Here is a 25,230-nt window from a genome sequence, read left to right as displayed (position 1 = left end):
AAGAGGAAAGCTCTGCTGCCCTAGACGACTGCTCTGCTGCCTGAGACGTCTGCTCTTCTGCCCTAGACGACTGCTCTGCTGCCCGAGACGACGGCTCTGCTGCCCTAGACAACTGCTCTGCTGCCCGAGACGACTGCTCTGCTGCCTGAGACGACTGCTCTGCTGCCCAAGAGGAAAGCTCTGCTGCCCGAGACGATGGCTCTGCTGCCCGAGACGACAGCTCTTCTGCCCTAGACGACTGCTCTGCTGCCCGAGACGAAGGCTCTGCTGCCCGAGACAAAGGCTCTGCTGCCCGAGACGACGGCTCTGCTGCCCTAGACCACTGCTCTGCTGCCCTGGATGACTGCTCTGCTGCCCGAGACGAAGGCTCTGCTGCCCGAGACGAAAACTCTCTTGCCCGAGACGACTGCTCTGCTGCCTGAGATGACGGCTCTGCTGCCCGAGACGATGGCTCTGCTGCCCAAGACGACTGCTCTGCTGCCCGAGACGACGGCTCTGCTGCCCTAGACAACTGCTCTGCTGCCTGAGACGTCTGCTCTTCTGCCCTAGACGACTGCTCTGCTGCCCGAGACGACGGCTCTGCTGCCCTAGACAACTGCTCTGCTGCCCGAGACGACTGCTCTGCTGCCTGAGACGACTGCTCTGCTGCCCAAGAGGAAAGCTCTGCTGCCCGAGACGATGGCTCTGCTGCCCGAGACGACAGCTCTTCTGCCCTAGACGACTGCTCTGCTGCCCAAGACGATGGCTCTGCTGCCCGAGACAAAGGCTCTGCTGCCCGAGACGACGGCTCTGCTGCCCTAGACCACTGCTCTGCTGCCCTGGATGACTGCTCTGCTGCCCGAGACGAAGGCTCTGCTGCCCGAGACGAAAACTCTCTTGCCCGAGACGACTGCTCTGCTGCCTGAGATGACGGCTCTGCTGCCCGAGACGATGGCTCTGCTGCCCGAGATGACGGCTCTGCTGCCCGAGACGACTGCTCTGCTGCCTGAGATGACGGCTCTGCTGCCCGAGACGATGGCTCTGCTGCCCAAGACGACTGCTCTGCTGCCCGAGATGACGGCTCTGCTGCCCGAGATGACGGCTCTGCTGCCCGAGACGAAGGCTCTGCTGCCCGAGACGATGGCTCTGCTGCCCGAGACGATGGCTCTGCTGCCCGAGACGACTGCTCTGCTGCCCGAGATGACGGCTCTGTTGCCCGAGAAGAAGGCTCTGCTGCCCGAGACGACGGCTCTGCTGCCAGAGATGAAAGCTCTGCTGCCCGAGACGACTGCTCTTCTGCCCGAGACGACGGCTCTGCTGCCCGAGACGACGGTTCTGCTGCCCGAGATGAAAGCTCTGCTGCCCGAGACAACAGTTCTGCTGCCCGAGACGACGGCTCTGCTGCCCGAGACGACGGTTCTGCTGCCCGAGATGAAAGCTCTGCTGCCCGAGACAACAGTTCTGCTGCCCGAGATGAAAGCTCTGCTGCCCGAGACGACTGCTCTGCTGCCCGAGACGACGGCTCTGCTGCCCGAGATGAAAGCTCACTGATGGTTCACTGACCTGCCTTCCTCAGCATCAGATAGAGCGCCCCCCACAGGCCGCCCCGGAGCACGAGCATATCATTATCTCCAAACTGAAAGTGAAGATTATACAAGAACCACAGGACGGATTTCATCCCCCAGGCATCATATTAATCAGTGTAATGTCACCCACCTGACAGTGTATGTGGTTACTGAGCACAATCCTGCTGACAGCTGCGCTTAACAGGCGGCTCTGCTGCCCAAAGCCACTGCTCTACCACCCAAGAAATCTGCTGTGCTGCCCGGGACGACTGCGGTGCCAGCAGAGAAGACAGATCTGCCATAGCTCCCCACCGATATGAGGGGTCAGTCCCGTTGTCCCGACACGTCAGGGCTTTGTCTCGACCTCCTCGCCAGGTTTAACTGTCCAATGAACCTGGATGTGATTTCATGGAAGCTGCGCCCCCTGTGCTGGTTTGGTGCTTTTTTTCTCTAGAGCCTTATATGTGGACCCTAAACACTGTCTGCAAACAAGGTTGATGCATTTATAAGTGCACAAAAATAAGGGGGAAAAGACATAAAGGAAGCCGCAAAAATGCAATAATCACCGCCCCCCTGACATCTCCTGCCAGGGTATAAAGAAATGGTAAATGAGTGACCACCTGAGACGCCACCGGATCAGAACTAGCACTAGGACCATGCAACCATGTGACATGCAAGTCCCTGATGTCACATTTTATGAGTCCCACCTATTACCGCCATATAGGACCAAAATAATACTGACACATACAGCCCACCTATTACTGCCATATAGTGCCAAAATAATACTGACACATACAGCCACCTATTACTGCCATATAGTGCCAAAATAATACTGACACATACAGCCCACCTATTACTGCCATATAGTGCCAAAATAATACTGACACATACAGCCCACCTATTACTGCCATATAGTGCCAAAATAATACTGACACATACAGCCCACCTATTACTGCCATATAGAGCCAAAATAATACTGACACATACAGCCCACCTATTACTGCTATATAGTGCCAAAATAATACTGACACATACAGCCCACCTATTACTGCTATATAGTGCCAAAATAATACTGACACATACAGCCCACCTATTACTGCTATATAGTGCCAAAATAATACTGACACATACAGCCAACCTATTACTGCTATATAGTGCCAAAATAATACTGACACATACAGCCCACCTATTACTGCCATATAGTGCCAAAATAATACTGACACATACAGCCCACCTATTACTGCCATATAGTGCCAAAATAATACTGACCCATACAGCCCACCTATTACTGCCATATAGTGCCAAAATAATACTGACACATACAGCCCACCTATTACTGCCATATAGTGCCAAAATAATACTGACACATACAGCCCACCTATTACTGACATACAGGCCAAAATAATACTGACACATACAGCCCACCTATTACTGCCATATAGTGCCAAAATAATACTGACACATACAGCCGACCTATTACTGACATACAGGCCAAAATAATACTGACACATACAGCCCACCTATTACTGCCATATAGTGCCAAAATAATACTGACACATACAGCCCACCTATTACTGACATACAGGCCAAAATAATACTGACACATACAGCCAACCTATTACTGCCATATAGTGCCAAAATAATACTGACACACACAGCCCACCTATTACTGCCATATAGTGCCAAAATAATACTGACACATACAGCCCACCTATTACTGCCATATAGTGCCAAAATAATACTGACACATACAGCCCACCTATTACTGCTATATAGTGCCAAAATAATACTGACACATACAGCCAACCTATTACTGCCATATAGTGCCAAAATAATACTGACACATACAGCCCACCTATTACTGCCATATAGTGCCAAAATAATACTGACCCATACAGCCCACCTATTACTGCCATATAGTGCCAAAATAATACTGACACATACAGCCAACCTATTACTGCTATATAGTGCCAAAATAATACTGACATATACAGCCCACCTATTACTGCCATATAGTGCCAAAATAACACTGACCCATACAGCCCACCTATTACTGCCATATAGTGCCAAAATAATACTGACACATACAGCCCACCTATTACTGCTATATAGTGCCAAAATAATACTGACACATACAGCCCACCTATTACTGACATACAGGCCAAAATAATACTGACACATACAGCCCCCCTATTACTGCTATATAGTGCCAAAATAATACTGACACATACAGCCCACCTATTACTGCTATATAGTACCAAAATAATACTGACCCATACAGCCCACCTATTACTGCCATATAGTGCCAAAATAATACTGACACATAAAGCCCACCTATTACTGCTATATAGTGCCAAAATAACACTGACACATACAGCCCACCTATTACTGCTATATAGTGCCAAAATAATACTGACACATACAGCCCACCTATTACTGCTATATAGTGGCAAAATAATACTGACACATACAGCCCAGCTATTACTGCTATATAGTGCCAAAATAATACTGACACATACAGCCCACCTATTACTGCCATATAGTGCCAAAATAATACTGACACATACAGCCCACCTATTACTGCCATATAGTGCCAAAATAATACTGACACATACAGCCCACCTATTACTGCTATATAGTGCCAAAATAATACTGACCCATACAGCCCACCTATTACTGCCATATAGTGCCAAAATAATACTGACACATACAACCCACCTATTACTGCTATATAGTGCCAAAATAATACTGACCCATACAGCCCACCTATTACTGCTATATAGTGCCAAAATAATACTGACACATAAAGCCCACCTATTACTGCTGTATAGTGCCAAAATAACACTGACACATACAGCCCACCTATTACTGCCATATAGTGCCAAAATAATACTGACACATACAGCCCACCTATTACTGCTATATAGTGCCAAAATAATACTGACACATACAGCCCACCTATTACTGACATACAGGCCAAAATAATACTGACACATACAGCCCACCTATTACTGCCATATAGTGCCAAAATAATACTGACACATACAGCCCCCCTATTACTGCTATATAGTGCCAAAATAATACTGACACATACAGCCCACCTATTACTGCCATATAGTGCCAAAATAATACTGACACATACAGCCCCCCTATTACTGCTATATAGTGCCAAAATAATACTGACACATACAGCCCACCTATTACTGCTATATAGTACCAAAATAATACTGACACATACAGCCCACCTATTACTGCTATATAGTGCCAAAATAATACTGACACATACAGCCCACCTATTACTGCCATATAGTGCCAAAATAATACTGACCCATACAGCCCACCTATTACTGCCATATAGTGCCAAAATAATACTGACACATACAGCCCACCTATTACTGACATACAGGCCAAAATAATACTGACACATACAGCCCCCCTATTACTGCTATCTAGTGCCAAAATAATACTGACACATACAGCCCACCTATTACTGCCATATAGTGCCAAAATAATACTGACACATACAGCCCACCTATTACTGCTATATAGTGCCAAAATAATACTGACACATACAGCCCACCTATTACTGCTATATAGTACCAAAATAATACTGACACATACAGCCCACCTATTACTGACATACAGGCCAAAATAATACTGACACATACAGCCCACCTATTACTGCCATATAGTGCCAAAATAATACTGACACATACAGCCCACCTATTACTGCTATATAGTGCCAAAATAATACTGACACATACAGCCCACCTATTACTGCTATATAGTACCAAAATAATACTGACACATACAGCCCACCTATTACTGCCATATAGTGCCAAAATAATACTGACACATACAGCCCACCTATTACTGCTATATAGTACCAAAATAATACTGACACATACAGCCCACCTATTACTGCCATATAGTGCCAAAATAATACTGACACATACAGCCCCCCTATTACTGCTATCTAGTGCCAAAATAATACTGACACATACAGCCCACCTATTACTGACATACAGGCCAAAATAATACTGACACATACAGCCCACCTATTACTGCCATATAGTGCCAAAATAATACTGACACATACAGCCCACCTATTACTGCCATATAGGGCCAAAATAATACTGACACATACAGCCCACCTATTACTGCCATATAGTACAAAAATAATACTGACACATACAGCCCACCTATTACTGCCATATAGTGCCAAAATAATACTGACACATACAGCCCACCTATTACTGCCATATAGTGCCAAAATAATACTGACACATACAGCCCACCTATTACTGCCATATAGTGCCAAAATAATACTGACACATACAGCCCACCTATTACTGCCATATAGTGCCAAAATAATACTGACACATACAGCCCACCTATTACTGCCATATAGTGCCAAAATAATACTGACACATACAGCCCACCTATTACTGCCATATAGTGCCAAAATAATACTGACACATACAGCCCACCTATTACTGCTATATAGTGCCAAAATAATACTGACACATACAGCCCACCTATTACTGCTATATAGTGCCAAAATAATACTGACACATACAGCCCACCTATTACTGTCATATAGTGCCAAAATAATACTGACACATACAGCCCACCTATTACTGCCATATAGTGCCAAAATAATACTGACACATACAGCCCACCTATTACTGCCATATAGTGCCAAAATAATACTGACACATACAGCCCACCTATTACTGCCATATAGTGCCAAAATAATACTGACACATACAGCCCACCTATTACTGCTATATAGTGCTAAAATAATACTGACACATACAGCCCACCTATTACTGCCATATAGTGCCAAAATAATACTGACACATACAGCCCACCTATTACTGCCATATAGTGCCAAAATAATACTGACACATACAGCCCACCTATTACTGCCATATAGTGCCAAAATAATACTGACACATACAGCCCACCTATTACTGCCATATAGTGCCAAAATAATACTGACACATACTGCCCACCTATTACTGATATATAGTGCCAAAATAATACTGACACATACAGCCCACCTATTACTGCTATATAGTGCCAAGATAATACTGACACATACAGCCTACCTATTACTGCCATATAGAGCCAAAATAATACTGACACATACAGCCCACCTATTACTGCCATATAGTGCCAAAATAATACTGACACATACTGCCCACCTATTACTGATATATAGTGCCAAAATAATACTGACACATACAGCCCACCTATTACTGCTATATAGTGCCAAGATAATACTGACACATACAGCCTACCTATTACTGCCATATAGAGCCAAAATAATACTGACACATACAGCCCACCTATTACTGCCATATAGTGCCAAAATAATACTGACACATACAGCCCACCTATTACTGCCATATAGTGCCAAAATAATACTGACACATACAGCCCACCTATTACTGCCATATAGTGCCAAGATAATACTGACACATACAGCCTACCTATTACTGCCACATAGTGCCAAAATAATACTGACACATACAGCCCACCTATTACTGCCATATAGTGCCAAAATAATACTGACACATACAGCCCACCTATTACTGCCATATAGAGCCAAAATAATACTGACACATACAGCCCACCTATTACTGCCATATAGTGCCAAAATAATACTGACACATACAGCCCACCTATTACTGCCATATAGTGCCAAAATAATACTGACACATACAGCCCACCTATTACTGCCATATAGTGCCAAAATAATACTGACACATACAGCCCACCTATTACCGCCATATAGTGCCAAAATAATACTGACACATACAGCCCACCTATTACTGCTATATAGTGCCAAAATAATACTGACATATACAGCCCACCTATTACTGCCATATAGTGCCAAAATAATACTGACCCATACAGCCCACCTATTACTGCTATATAGTGCCAAAATAATACTGACACATACAGCCCACCTATTACTGCCATATAGTGCCAAAATAATACTGACACATACAGCCCACCTATTACTGCTATATAGTGCCAAAATAATACTGACATATACAGCCCACCTATTACTGCCATATAGTGCCAAAATAATACTGACCCATACAGCCCCCCTATTACTGCTATATAGTGCCAAAATAATACTGACACATACAGCCCACCTATTACTGCTATATAGTACCAAAATAATACTGACCCATACAGCCCACCTATTACTGCCATATAGTGCCAAAATAATACTGACACATAAAGCCCACCTATTACTGCTATATAGTGCCAAAATAACACTGACACATACAGCCCACCTATTACTGCCATATAGTGCCAAAATAATACTGACACATACAGCCCACCTATTACTGTTATATAGTGCCAAAATAATACTGACACATACAGCCCACCTATTACTGCTATATAGTGCCAAAATAATACTGACACATACAGCCCACCTATTACTGCTATATAGTGCCAAAATAATACTGACACATACAGCCCACCTATTACTGCTATATAGTACCAAAATAATACTGACACATACAGCCCACCTATTACTGACATACAGGCCAAAATAATACTGACACATACAGCCCACCTATTACTGCCATATAGTGCCAAAATAATACTGACACATACAGCCCACCTATTACTGCTATATAGTGCCAAAATAATACTGACACATACAGCCCACCTATTACTGCTATATAGTACCAAAATAATACTGACACATACAGCCCACCTATTACTGCCATATAGTGCCAAAATAATACTGACACATACAGCCCACCTATTACTGCTATATAGTGTCAAAATAATACTGACACATACACCCCACCTATTACTGCTATATAGTACCAAAATAATACTGACACATACAGCCCACCTATTACTGCTATATAGTGTCAAAATAATACTGACACATACACCCCACCTATTACTGCTATATAGTACCAAAATAATACTGACACATACAGCCCACCTATTACTGCTATATAGTGTCAAAATAATACTGACACATACACCCCACCTATTACTGCTATATAGTACCAAAATAATACTGACACATACAGCCCAACTATTACTGCCATATAGGGCCAAAATAATACTGACACATACAGCCCACCTATTACTGCCATATAGGGCCAAAATAATACTGACACATACAGCCCACCTATTACTGCCATATAGTACAAAAATAATACTGACACATACAGCCCACCTATTACTGCTATATAGTGCCAAAATAATACTGACACATACAGCCCACCTATTACTGCTATATAGTGTCATAATAATACTGACACATACAGTCCACCTATTACTGCTATATAGTACCAAAATAATACTGACACATACAGCCCACCTATTACTGCTATATAGTACCAAAATAATACTGACACATACAGCCCACCTATTACTGCCATATAGTGCCAAAATAATACTGACACATACAGCCCACCTATTACTGCCATATAGTGCCAAAATAATACTGACACATACAGCCCACCTATTACTGCCATATAGTGCTAAAATAATACTGACACATACAGCCCACCTATTACTGCCATATAGTGCTAAAATAATACTGACACATACAGCCCACCTATTACTGCCATATAGTGCCAAAATAATACTGACACATACAGCCCACCTATTACTGCCATATAGTGCCAAAATAATACTGACACATACAGCCCACCTATTACTGCCATATAGTGCTAAAATAATACTGACACATACAGCCCACCTATTACTGCCATATAGTGCCAAAATAATACTGACACATACAGCCCACCTATTACTGATATATAGTGCCAAAATAATACTGACACATACAGCCCACCTATTACTGCCATAGAGACAAAATAATACTGACACATACAGCCCACCTATTACTGCCATAGAGACAAAATAATACTGACACATACAGCCCACCTATTACTGCCATAGAGACAAAATAATACTGACACATACAGCCCACCTATTACTGCCATATAGTGCCAAAATAATACTGACACATACAGCCCACCTATTACTGCTATATACTGCCAAAATAATACTGACACATACAGCCCACCTATTACTGCCATATAGTGCCAAAATAATACTGACACATACAGCCCACCTATTACTGCCATATAGTGCCAAAATAATACTGACACATACAGCCCACCTATTACTGCCATATAGTGCCAAAATAATACTGACACATACAGCCCACCTATTACTGCCATATAGTGCCAAAATAATACTGACACATACAGCCCACCTATTACTGCCATATAGTGCCAAAATAATACTGACACATACAGCCCACCTATTACTGCCATATAGTGCCAAAATAATACTGACACATACAGCCCACCTATTACTGCCATATAGTGCCAAAATAATACTGACACAACAGCCCACCTATTACTGCCATATAGTGCCAAAATAATACTGACACATACAGCCCACCTATTACTGATATATAGTGCCAAAATAATACTGACACATACAGCCACCTATTACTGCTATATAGTGCCAAAATAATACTGACACATACAGCCCACCTATTACTGCTATATAGTACCAAATAATACTGACCCATACAGCCCACCTATTACTGCCATATAGTGCCAAAATAATACTGACACATAAAGCCACCTATTACTGCTATATAGTGCCAAAATAACACTGACACATACAGCCCACCTATACTGCCATATAGTGCCAAAATAATACTGACACATACAGCCAACCTATTACTGTTATATAGTGCCAAAATAATAACTGACACATACAGCCCACCTATTACTGCTATATAGTGCCAAAATAATACTGACACATACAGCCCACCTATTACTACTGCTATATAGTGCCAAAATAATACTGACACATACAGCCCACCTATTACTGCTATATAGTACCAAAATAATACTGACACATACAGCCACCTATTACTGACATACAGGCCAAAATAATACTGACACATACAGCCCACCTATTACTGCTATATAGTGCCAAAATAATACTGACACATACAGCCCACCTATTACTGCTATATAGTGCCAAAATAATACTGACACATACAGCCCACCTATTACTGCTATATAGTGCCAAAATAATACTGACACATACAGCCCACCTATTACTGCCATATAGTGCCAAAATAATACTGACACATACAGCCCACCTATTACTGCTATATAGTGTCAAAATAATACTGACACATACACCCCACCTATTACTGCTATATAGTACCAAAATAATACTGACACATACAGCCCACCTATTACTGCTATATAGTGTCAAAATAATACTGACACATACACCCCAACCTAATTACTGCATATATTACCAAAATAATACTGACACATACAGCCCACCTATTACTGCTATATAGTGTCAAAATAATACTGACACATACACCCCACCTATTACTGCTATATAGTACCAAAATAATACTGACACATACAGCCCAACTATTACTGCCATATAGGGCCAAAATAATACTGACACATACAGCCCACCTATTACTGCCATATAGGGCCAAAATAATACTGACACATACAGCCCACCTATTACTGCCATATAGTACAAAAATAATACTGACACATACAGCCCACCTATTACTGCTATATAGTGCCAAAATAATACTGACACATACAGCCCACCTATTACTGCTATATAGTGTCATAATAATACTGACACATACAGTCCACCTATTACTGCTATATAGTACCAAAATAATACTGACACATACAGCCCACCTATTACTGCTATATAGTACCAAAATAATACTGACACATACAGCCCACCTATTACTGCCATATAGTGCCAAAATAATACTGACACATACAGCCCACCTATTACTGCCATATAGTGCCAAAATAATACTGACACATACAGCCCACCTATTACTGCCATATAGTGCTAAAATAATACTGACACATACAGCCCACCTATTACTGCCATATAGTGCTAAAATAATACTGACACATACAGCCCACCTATTACTGCCATATAGTGCCAAAATAATACTGACACATACAGCCCACCTATTACTGCCATATAGTGCCAAAATAATACTGACACATACAGCCCACCTATTACTGCCATATAGTGCTAAAATAATACTGACACATACAGCCCACCTATTACTGCCATATAGTGCCAAAATAATACTGACACATACAGCCCACCTATTACTGATATATAGTGCCAAAATAATACTGACACATACAGCCCACCTATTACTGCCATAGAGACAAAATAATACTGACACATACAGCCCACCTATTACTGCCATAGAGACAAAATAATACTGACACATACAGCCCACCTATTACTGCCATAGAGACAAAATAATACTGACACATACAGCCCACCTATTACTGCCATATAGTGCCAAAATAATACTGACACATACAGCCCACCTATTACTGCTATATACTGCCAAAATAATACTGACACATACAGCCCACCTATTACTGCCATATAGTGCCAAAATAATACTGACACATACAGCCCACCTATTACTGCCATATAGTGCCAAAATAATACTGACACATACAGCCCACCTATTACTGCCATATAGAGCCAAAATAATACTGACACATACAGCCCACCTATTACTGCCATGTAGTGCCAAAATAATACTGACACATACAGCCCACCTATTACTGCCATATAGTGCTAAAATAATACTGACACATACAGCCCACCTATTACTGCCATATAGTGCCAAAATAATACTGACACATACAGCCCACCTATTACTGCCATATAGTGCCAAAATAATACTGACACAACAGCCCACCTATTACTGCCATATAGTGCCAAAATAATACTGACACATACAGCCCACCTATTACTGATATATAGTGCCAAAATAATACTGACACATGCAGCCCACCTAATACTGCTATATAGTGCCAAAATAATACTGACACATACAGCTCACCTATTACTGCTATATAGTGCCAAAATAATACTGACACATACAGCCCACCTATTACTGCTATATAGTGCCAAAATAATACTGACACATACAGCCCACCTATTACTGCCATATAGGGCCAAAATAATACTGACACATACAGCCCACCTATTACTGCCATATAGTGCCAAAATAATACTGACACATACAGCCCAACTATTACTGCTATATAGAGCCAAAATAATACTGACACATACAGCCCACCTATTACTGCCATATAGTGCCAAAATAATACTGACACATACAGCCCAACTATTACTGCCATATAGAGCCAAAATAATACTGACACATACAGCCCAACTATTACTGCCATATAGGGCCAAAATAATACTGACACATACAGCCCAACTATTACTGCCATATAGGGCCAAAATAATACTGACACATACAGCCCACCTATTACTGCCATATAGAGCCAAAATAATACTGACACATATAGCCCACCTATTACTGCTATATAGTGCCAAAATAATACTGACACATACAGACCACCTATTACTGCCATATAGTGCCAAAATAATACTGACACATACAGCCCAACTATTACTGCCATATAGAGCCAAAATAATACTGACACATGCAGCCCAACTATTACTGCCATATAGGGCCAAAATAATACTGACACATACAGCCCACCTATTACTGCCATATAGAGCCAAAATAATACTGACACATACAGCCCACCTATTACTGCCATATAGTGCCAAAATAATACTGACACATACAGCCCACCTATTACTGCCATATAGTGCCAAAATAATACTGACACATACAGCCCAACTATTACTGCCATATAGTGCCAAAATAATACTGACACATACAGCCCACCTATTACTGCCATATAGTGCCAAAATAATACTGACACATACAGCCCACCTATTACTGCCATATAGTGCCAAAATAATACTGACACATACAGCCCAACTATTACTGCCATATAGTGCCAAAATAATACTGACACATACAGCCCAACTATTACTGCCATATAGAGCCAAAATAATACTGACACATACAGCCCAACTATTACTGCCATATAGGGCCAAAATAATACTGACACATACAGCCCAACTATTACTGCTATATGGTGCCAAAATAATACTGACACATACAGCCCACCTATTACTGCCATATAGTGCCAAAATAATACTGACACATACAGCCCAACTATTACTGCCATATAGAGCCAAAATAATACTGACACATACAGCCCAACTATTACTGCCATATAGGGCCAAAATAATACTGACACATACAGCCCAACTATTACTGCTATATAGAGCCAAAATAATACTGACACATACAGCCCACCTATTACTGCCATATAGTGCCAAAATAATACTGACACATACAGCCCAACTATTACTGCCATATAGAGCCAAAATAATACTGACACATGCAGCCCAACTATTACTGCCATATAGGGCCAAAATAATACTGACACATACAGCCCACCTATTACTGCCATATAGGGCCAAAATAATACTGACACATACAGCCCACCTATTACTGCCATATAGTGCCAAAATAATACTGACACATACAGCCCACCTATTACTGCCATATAGTGCCAAAATAACACTGACACATACAGCCCAACTATTACTGCCATATAGTGCCAAAATAATACTGACACATACAGCCCACCTATTACTGCTATATAGTGCCAAAATAACACTGACACATACAGCCCACCTATTACTGCCATATAGGGCCAAAATAATACTGACACATACAGCCCACCTATTACCGCTATATAGTGCCAAAATAATACTGACACATACAGCCCAACTATTACTGCCATATAGAGCCAAAATAATACTGACACATACAGCCCAACTATTACTGCCATATAGGGCCAAAATAATACTGACACATAAAGCCCACCTATTACTGCCATATAGTGCCAAAATAACACTGACACATACAGCCCACCTATTACCGCCATATAGTGCCAAAATAATACTGACACATAAAGCCCACCTATTACTGACATACAGGCCAAAATAATACTGACACATACAGCCCACCTATTACTGCCATATAGTACCAAAATAATACTGAAACATACAGCCCACCTATTACTGCTATATAGTGCCAAAATAATACTGACACATAAAGCCCACCTATTACTGCCATATAGTGCCAAAATAACACTGACACATACAGCCCACCTATTACCGCCATATAGTGCCAAAATAATACTGACACATACAGCCCACCTATTACTGACATACAGGCCAAAATAATACTGACACATACAGCCCACCTATTACTGCCATATAGTGCCAAAATAATACTGACACATACAGCCCACCTATTACTGCTATATAGTGCCAAAATAATACTGACACATACAGCCCACCTATTACTGCTATATAGTGTCAAAATAATACTGACACATACAGCCCACCTATTACTGCTATATAGTACCAAAATAATACTGACACATACAGCCCACCTATTACTGCTATATAGTACCAAAATAATACTGACACATACAGACCACCTATTACTGCCATATAGGGCCAAAATAATACTGACACATACAGCCCACCTATTACTGCCATATAGTGCCAAAATAATACTGACACATACAGCCCAACTATTACTGCCATATAGAGCCAAAATAATACTGACACATACAGCCCAACTATTACTGCCATATAGGGCCAAAATAATACTGACACATACAGCCCAACTATTACTGCTATATAGAGCCAAAATAATACTGACACATACAGCCCACCTATTACTGCCATATAGTGCCAAAATAATACTGACACAGCCCAACTATTACTGCCATATAGAGCCAAAATAATACTGACACATACAGCCCACCTATTACTGCCATATAGTGCCAAAATAATACTGACACATACAGCCCACCTATTACTGCCATATAGAGCCAAAATAATACTGACACATACAGCCCAACTATTACTGCCATATAGGGCCAAAATAATACTGACACATACAGCCCAACTATTACTGCTATATAGAGCCAAAATAATACTGACACATACAGCCCACCTATTACTGCCATATAGTGCCAAAATAATACTGACACATACAGCCCACCTATTACTGCCATATAGAGCCAAAATAATACTGACACATACAGCCCAACTATTACTGCCATATAGGGCCAAAATAATACTGACACATACAGCCCAACTATTACTGCTATATAGAGCCAAAATAATACTGACACATACAGCCCACCTATTACTGCCATATAGTGCCAAAATAATACTGACACATACAGCCCAACTATTACTGCCATATAGAGCCAAAATAATACTGACACATGCAGCCCAACTATTACTGCCATATAGGGCCAAAATAATACTGACACATACAGCCCACCTATTACTGCCATATAGAGCCAAAATAATACTGACACATACAGCCCACCTATTACTGCCATATAGTGCCAAAATAATACTGACACATACAGCCCACCTATTACTGCCATATAGTGCCAAAATAACACTGACACATACAGCCCAACTATTACTGCCATATAGTGCCAAAATAATACTGACACATACAGCCCAACTATTACTGCTATATAGTGCCAAAATAACACTGACACATACAGCCCACCTATTACTGCTATATAGTGCCAAAATAATACTGACACATACAGCCCACCTATTACTGCCATATAGGGCCAAAATAATACTGACACATACAGCCCACCTATTACTGCCATATAGGGCCAAAATAATACTGACACATACAGCCCACCTATTACTGCTATATAGAGCCAAAATAATACTGACACATACAGCCCAACTATTACTGCCATATAGGGCCAAAATAATACTGACACATAAAGCCCACCTATTACTGCCATATAGTGCCAAAATAACACTGACACATACAGCCCACCTATTACCGCCATATAGTGCCAAAATAATACTGACACATAAAGCCCACCTATTACTGACATACAGGCCAAAATAATACTGACACATACAGCCCACCTATTACTGCCATATAGTGCCAAAATAATACTGACACATAAAGCCCACCTATTACTGCCATATAGTGCCAAAATAACACTGACACATACAGCCCACCTATTACCGCCATATAGGGCCAAAATAATACTGACACATACAGCCCACCTATTACTGACATACAGGCCAAAATAATACTGACACATACAGCCCACCTATTACTGCCATATAGTGCCAAAATAATACTGACACATACAGCCCACCTATTACTGCTATATAGTACCAAAATAATACTGACACATACAGCCCACCTATTACTGCTATATAGTACCAAAATAATACTGACACATGCAGCCCACCTATTACTGCTATATAGTACCAAAATAATACTGACACATACAGCCCACCTATTACTGCTATATAGTACCAAAATAATACTGACACATACAGCCCACCTATTACTGCTATATAGTACCAAAATAATACTGACACATACAGACCACCTATTACTGCCATATAGGGCCAAAATAATACTGACACATACAGCCCACCTATTACTGCCATATAGTGCCAAAATAATACTGACACATACAGCCCAACTATTACTGCCATATAGAGCCAAAATAATACTGACACATACAGCCCAACTATTACTGCCATATAGGGCCAAAATAATACTGACACATACAGCCCAACTATTACTGCTATATAGAGCCAAAATAATACTGACACATACAGCCCACCTATTACTGCCATATAGTGCCAAAATAATACTGACACAGCCCAACTATTACTGCCATATAGAGCCAAAATAATACTGACACATACAGCCCAACTATTACTGCCATATAGGGCCAAAATAATACTGACACATACAGCCCACCTATTACTGCCATATAGTGCCAAAATAATACTGACACATACAGCCCACCTATTACTGCCATATAGTGCCAAAATAATACTGACACATACAGCCCACCTATTACTGCCATATAGTGCCAAAATAATACTGACACATACAGCCCACCTATTACTGCTATATAGTGCCAAAATAACACTGACACATACAGCCCACCTATTACTGCCATATAGGGCCAAAATAATACTGACACATACAGCCCAACTATTACTGCCATATAGTGCCAAAATAATACTGACACATACAGCCCAACTATTACTGCCATATAGGGCCAAAATAATACTGACACATACAGCCCACCTATTACTGCCATATAGTGCCAAAATAATACTGACACATACAGCCCACCTATTACTGCTATATAGTGCCAAAATAACACTGACACATACAGCCCACCTATTACTGCCATATAGGGCCAAAATAATACTGACACATACAGCCCAACTATTACTGCCATATAGTGCCAAAATAATACTGACACATACAGCCCACCTATTACTGCTATATAGTGCCAAAATAACACTGACACATACAGCCCACCTATTACTGCTATATAGGGCCAAAATAATACTGACACATACAGCCCACCTATTACTGCCATAGAGACAAAATAATACTGACACATACAGCCCACCTATTACTGCCATATAGAGCCAAAATAATACTGACACATACAGCCCAACTATTACTGCCATATAGGGCCAAAATAATACTGACACATACAGCCCACCTATTACTGCCATATAGTGCCAAAATAATACTGACACATACAGCCCAACTATTACTGCCATATAGAGCCAAAATAATACTGACACATACAGCCCACCTATTACTGTCATATAGTGCCAAAATAATACTGACACATACAGCCCACCTATTACTGCTATATAGTGCCAAAATAATACTGACACATACAGCCCACCTATTACTGCCATAGAGACAAAATAATACTGACACATACAGCCCACCTATTACTGCCATATAGTGCCAAAATAATACTGACACATACAGCCCACCTATTACTGCCATATAGTGCCAAAATAATACTGACACATACAGCCCACCTATTACTGCCATATAGAGCCAAAATAATACTGACACATACAGCCCACCTATTACTGCCATGTAGTGCCAAAATAATACTGACACATACAGCCCACCTATTACTGCCATATAGTGCTAAAATAATACTGACACATACAGCCCACCTATTACTGCCATATAGGACCAAAATAATACTGACACATACAGCCCACCTATTACTGCCATATAGTGCCAAAATAATACTGACACATACAGCCCACCTATTACTGCCATATAGTGCCAAAATAATACTGACACAACAGCCCACCTATTACTGCCATATAGTGCCAAAATAATACTGACACATACAGCCCACCTATTACTGCCATATAGTGCCAAAATAATACTGACACATACAGCCCACCTATTACTGATATATAGTGCCAAAATAATACTGACACATGCAGCCCACCTAATACTGCTATATAGTGCCAAAATAATACTGACACATACAGCCCACCTATTACTGCCATATAGTGCCAAAATAATACTGACACATACAGCCCACCTATTACTGATATATAGTGCCAAAATAATACTGACACATACAGCCCACCTATTACTGCTATATAGTGCCAAAATAATACTGACACATACAGCCCACCTATTACTGCTATATAGTGCCAAAATAATACTGACACATACAGCCCACCTATTACTGCCATATAGGGCCAAAATAATACTGACACATACAGCCCACCTATTACTGCCATATAGTGCCAAAATAATACTGACACATACAGCCCAACTATTACTGCTATATAGAGCCAAAATAATACTGACACATACAGCCCACCTATTACTGCCATATAGTGCCAAAATAATACTGACACATACAGCCCACCTATTACTGCCATATAGTGCCAAAATAATACTGACACATACAGCCCAACTATTACTGCCATATAGTGCCAAAATAATATTGACACATACAGCCCAACTATTACTGCCATATAGGGCCAAAATAATACTGACACATACAGCCCACCTATTACTGCCATATAGAGCCAAAATAATACTGACACATACAGCCCACCTATTACTGCCATATAGTGCCAAAATAATACTGACACATACAGCCCACCTATTACTGCCATATAGTGCCAAAATAATACTGACACATACAGCCCAACTATTACTGCCATATAGTGCCAAAATAATACTGACACATACAGCCCAACTATTACTGCCATATAGTGCCAAAATAATACTGACACATACAGCCCACCTATTACTGCTATATAGTGCCAAAATAACACTGACACATACAGCCCACCTATTACTGCCATATAGGGCCAAAATAATACTGACACATACAGCCCACCTATTACTGCCATATAGGGCCAAAATAATACTGACACATACAGCCCACCTATTACTGCTATATAGTGCCAAAATAATACTGACACATACAGCCCAACTATTACTGCCATATAGAGCCAAAATAATACTGACACATACAGCCCAACTATTACTGCCATATAGGGCCAAAATAATACTGACACATACAGCCCAACTATTACTGCCATATAGGGCCAAAATAATACTGACACATACAGCCCAACTATTACTGCCATATAGAGCCAAAATAATACTGACACATACAGCCCAACTATTACTGCCATATAGGGCCAAAATAATACTGACACATACAGCCCACCTATTACTGCCATATAGAGCCAAAATAATACTGACACATACAGCCCACCTATTACTGCCATATAGTGCCAAAATAATACTGACACATACAGCCCACCTATTACTGCTATATAGTGCCAAAATAATACTGACACATACAGCCCAACTATTACTGCCATATAGAGCCAAAATAATACTGACACATACAGCCCAACTATTACTGCCATATAGGGCCAAAATAATACTGACACATACAGCCCACCTATTACTGCCATATAGAGCCAAAATAATACTGACACATACAGCCCACCTATTACTGCCATATAGTGCCAAAATAATACTGACACATACAGCCCACCTATTACTGCTATATAGTGCCAAAATAATACTGACACATACAGCCCAACTATTACTGCCATATAGAGCCAAAATAATACTGACACATACAGCCCAACTATTACTGCCATATAGGGCCAAAATAATACTGACACATACAGCCCACCTATTACTGCCATATAGAGCCAAAATAATACTGACACATACAGCCCACCTATTACTGCCATATAGTGCCAAAATAATACTGACACATACAGCCCACCTATTACTGCTATATAGTGCCAAAATAACACTGACACATACAGCCCACCTATTACTGCCATATAGTGCCAAAATAATACTGACACATACAGCCCACCTATTACTGCCATATAGTGCCAAAATAATACTGACATATACAGCCCACCTATTACTGCCATACAGTGCCAAAATAATACTGACACATACAGCCCACCTATTACTGCCATATAGTGCCAAAATAATACTGACACATACAGCCCACCTATTACTGATATATAGTGCCAAAATAATACTGACACATGCAGCCCACCTAATACTGCTATATAGTGCCAAAATAATACTGACACATACAGCCCACCTATTACTGCTATATAGTGCCAAAATAATACTGACACATACAGCCCACCTATTACTGCCATATAGTGCCAAAATAACACTGACACATACAGCCCACCTATTACTGCCATATAGTGCCAAAATAATACTGACACAACAGCCCACCTATTACTGCCATACAGTGCCAAAATAATACTGACACATACAGCCCACCTATTACTGCCATATAGTGCCAAAATAATACTGACACATACAGCCCACCTATTACTGATATATAGTGCCAAAATAATACTGACACATGCAGCCCACCTAATACTGCTATATAGTGCCAAAATAATACTGACACATACAGCCCACCTATTACTGCTATATAGTGCCAAAATAATACTGACACATACAGCCCACCTATTACTGCTATATAGTGCCAAAATAATACTGACACATACAGCCCACCTATTACTGCCATATAGGGCCAAAATAATACTGACACATACAGCCCACCTATTACTGCCATATAGTGCCAAAATAATACTGACACATACAGCCCAACTATTACTGCCATATAGAGCCAAAATAATACTGACACATACAGCCCAACTATTACTGCCATATAGGGCCAAAATAATACTGACACATACAGCCCAACTATTACTGCTATATAGAGCCAAAATAATACTGACACATACAGCCCACCTATTACTGCCATATAGTGCCAAAATAATACTGACACATACAGCCCACCTATTACTGCCATATAGTGCCAAAATAATACTGACACATACAGCCCACCTATTACTGCTATATAGTGCCAAAATAATACTGACACATACAGCCCACCTATTACTGCCATATAGTGCCAAAATAATACTGACACATACAGCCCAACTATTACTGCCATATAGAGCCAAAATAATACTGACACATACAGCCCAACTATTACTGCCATATAGTGCCAAAATAATACTGACACATACAGCCCACCTATTACTGCCATATAGAGCCAAAATAATACTGACACATACAGCCCACCTATTACTGCCATATAGTGCCAAAATAATACTGACACATACAGCCCACCTATTACTGCCATATAGTGCCAAAATAATACTGACACATACAGCCCAACTATTACTGCCATATAGTGCCAAAATAATACTGACACATACAGCCCAACTATTACTGCCATATAGTGCCAAAATAATACTGACACATACAGCCCACCTATTACTGCTATATAGTGCCAAAATAACACTGACACATACAGCCCACCTATTACTGCCATATAGGGCCAAAATAATACTGACACATACAGCCCACCTATTACTGCCATATAGGGCCAAAATAATACTGACACATACAGCCCACCTATTACTGCTATATAGTGCCAAAATAATACTGACACATACAGCCCAACTATTACTGCCATATAGAGCCAAAATAATACTGACACATACAGCCCAACTATTACTGCCATATAGGGCCAAAATAATACTGACACATACAGCCCACCTATTACTGCCATATAGTGCCAAAATAATACTGACACATACAGCCCAACTATTACTGCCATATAGAGCCAAAATAATACTGACACATACAGCCCAACTATTACTGCCATATAGGGCCAAAATAATACTGACACATACAGCCCACCTATTACTGCCATATAGAGCCAAAATAATACTGACACATACAGCCCACCTATTACTGCCATATAGTGCCAAAATAATACTGACACATACAGCCCACCTATTACTGCCATATAGTGCCAAAATAATACTGACACATACAGCCCACCTATTACTGCCATATAGTGCCAAAATAATACTGACACATACAGCCCACCTATTACTGCTATATAGTGCCAAAATAACACTGACACATACAGCCCACCTATTACTGCCATATAGGGCCAAAATAATACTGACACATACAGCCCAACTATTACTGCCATATAGAGCCAAAATAATACTGACACATACAGCCCAACTATTACTGCCATATAGGGCCAAAATAATACTGACACATACAGCCCACCTATTACTGCCATATAGTGCCAAAATAACACTGACACATACAGCCCACCTATTACTGCCATATATTACCAAAATAATACTGACACATACAGCCCACCTATTACTGCCATATAGTACCAAAATAATACTGACACATACAGACCACCTATTACTGCCATATAGTGCCAAAATAACACTGACACATACAGCCCACCTATTACTGCCATATAGTGCCAAAATAATACTGACACATACAGCCCACCTATTACTGCCATATATTACCAAAATAATACTGACACATACAGCCCACCTATTACTGCCATATAGTACCAAAATAATACTGACACATACAGACCACCTATTACTGCCATATAGTGCCAAAATAATACTGACACATACAGCCCACCTATTACTGACATACAGGCCAAAATAATACTGACACATACAGCCCACCTATTACTGACATACAGGCCAAAATAATACTGACACATACAGCCCACCTATTACTGACATACAGGCCAAAATAATACTGACACATACAGCCCACCTATTACTGACATACAGGCCAAAATAATACTGACACATACAGCCCACCTATTACTGACATACAGGCCAAAATAATACTGACACATACAGACCACCTATTACTGCCATATAGTGCCAAAATAACACTGACACATACAGCCCACCTATTACTGCCATATATTACCAAAATAATACTGACACATACAGCCCACCTATTACTGACATACAGGCCAAAATAATACTGACACATACAGCCCACCTATTACTGACATACAGGCCAAAATAATACTGACACATACAGCCCACCTATTACTGACATACAGGCCAAAATAATACTGACACATACAGCCCACCTATTACTGACATACAGGCCAAAATAATACTGACACATACAGACCACCTATTACTGCCATATAGTGCCAAAATAACACTGACACATACAGCCCACCTATTACTGCCATATATTACCAAAATAATACTGACACATACAGCCCACCTATTACTGCCATATAGTACCAAAATAATACTGACACATACAGACCACCTATTACTGCCATATAGTGCCAAAATAATACTGACACATACAGCCCACCTATTACTGCCATATAGGGCCAAAATAATACTGACACATACAGCCCACCTATTACTGACATACAGGCCAAAATAATACTGACACATACAGCCCACCTATTACTGACATACAGGCCAAAATAATACTGACACATACAGCCCACCTATTACTGCCATATAGTGCCAAAATAATACTGACACATAAAGCCCACCTATTACTGCCATATAGTGCCAAAATAACACTGACACATACAGCCCACCTATTACCGCCATATAGTGCCAAAATAATACTGACACATACAGCCCACCTATTACTGACATACAGGCCAAAATAATACTGACACATACAGCCCACCTATTACTGCCATATAGTGCCAAAATAATACTGACACATACAGCCCACCTATTACTGCTATATAGTGCCAAAATAATACTGACACATACAGCCCACCTATTACTGCTATATAGTACCAAAATAATACTGACACATACAGACCACCTTTTACTGCCATATAGTGCCAAAATAATACTGACACATACAGACCACCTTTTACTGCCATATAGTGCCAAAATAATACTGACACATACAGCCCACCTATTACTGCTATATAGTACCAAAATAATACTGACACATACAGACCACCTTTTACTGCCATATAGTGTCAAAATAACACTGACACATACAGCCCACCTATTACCGCCATATAGTGCCAAAATAATACTGACACATACAGCCCACCTATTACTGACATACAGGCCAAAATAATACTGACACATACAGCCCACCTATTACTGCCATATAGTGCCAAAATAATACTGACACATACAGCCCACCTATTACTGCTATATAGTACCAAAATAATACTGACACATACAGACCACCTTTTACTGCCATATAGTGCCAAAATAATACTGACACATACAGACCACCTTTTACTGCCATATAGTGCCAAAATAATACTGACACATACAGCCCACCTATTACTGCTATATAGTACCAAAATAATACTGACACATACAGACCACCTTTTACTGCCATATAGTGTCAAAATAACACTGACACATACAG

At 40.5% G+C, this 25,230-nt stretch overlaps 1 protein-coding gene across 1 annotated transcript; it reads left to right on the top strand.

Annotated features, from left to right (window-relative positions):
• Nucleotides 1-822: 822 nt before the first annotated feature.
• On the top strand, nucleotides 823-1,530 carry LOC141242790 (uncharacterized). Its single transcript, XM_073668873.1, has one exon. It carries the CDS (start codon nucleotides 823-825, stop codon nucleotides 1,528-1,530), a length of 708 nt encoding a protein of 235 aa, XP_073524974.1.
• The last annotated feature ends 23,700 nt before the right edge of the window (nucleotides 1,531-25,230 follow it).

The sequence above is a fragment of the Phyllobates terribilis genome, unplaced genomic scaffold (assembly GCF_046119375.1).
Source record: "Phyllobates terribilis strain yellow unplaced genomic scaffold, ASM4611937v1 Scaffold_1__5_contigs__length_1240528914, whole genome shotgun sequence".
Classification (NCBI taxonomy): Eukaryota; Metazoa; Chordata; class Amphibia; order Anura; family Dendrobatidae; genus Phyllobates; species Phyllobates terribilis.
Note: the sequence above shows the minus strand (reverse complement) of the source record. Positions and strands in the feature narration are given on the sequence as shown.

Coding starts and splice junctions, on each gene's coding strand:
- LOC141242790 (XM_073668873.1), top strand. CDS start 823: ATGACTGCTCTGCTGCCCGAGACGAAGGCTCTGCTGCCCGAGACGAAA.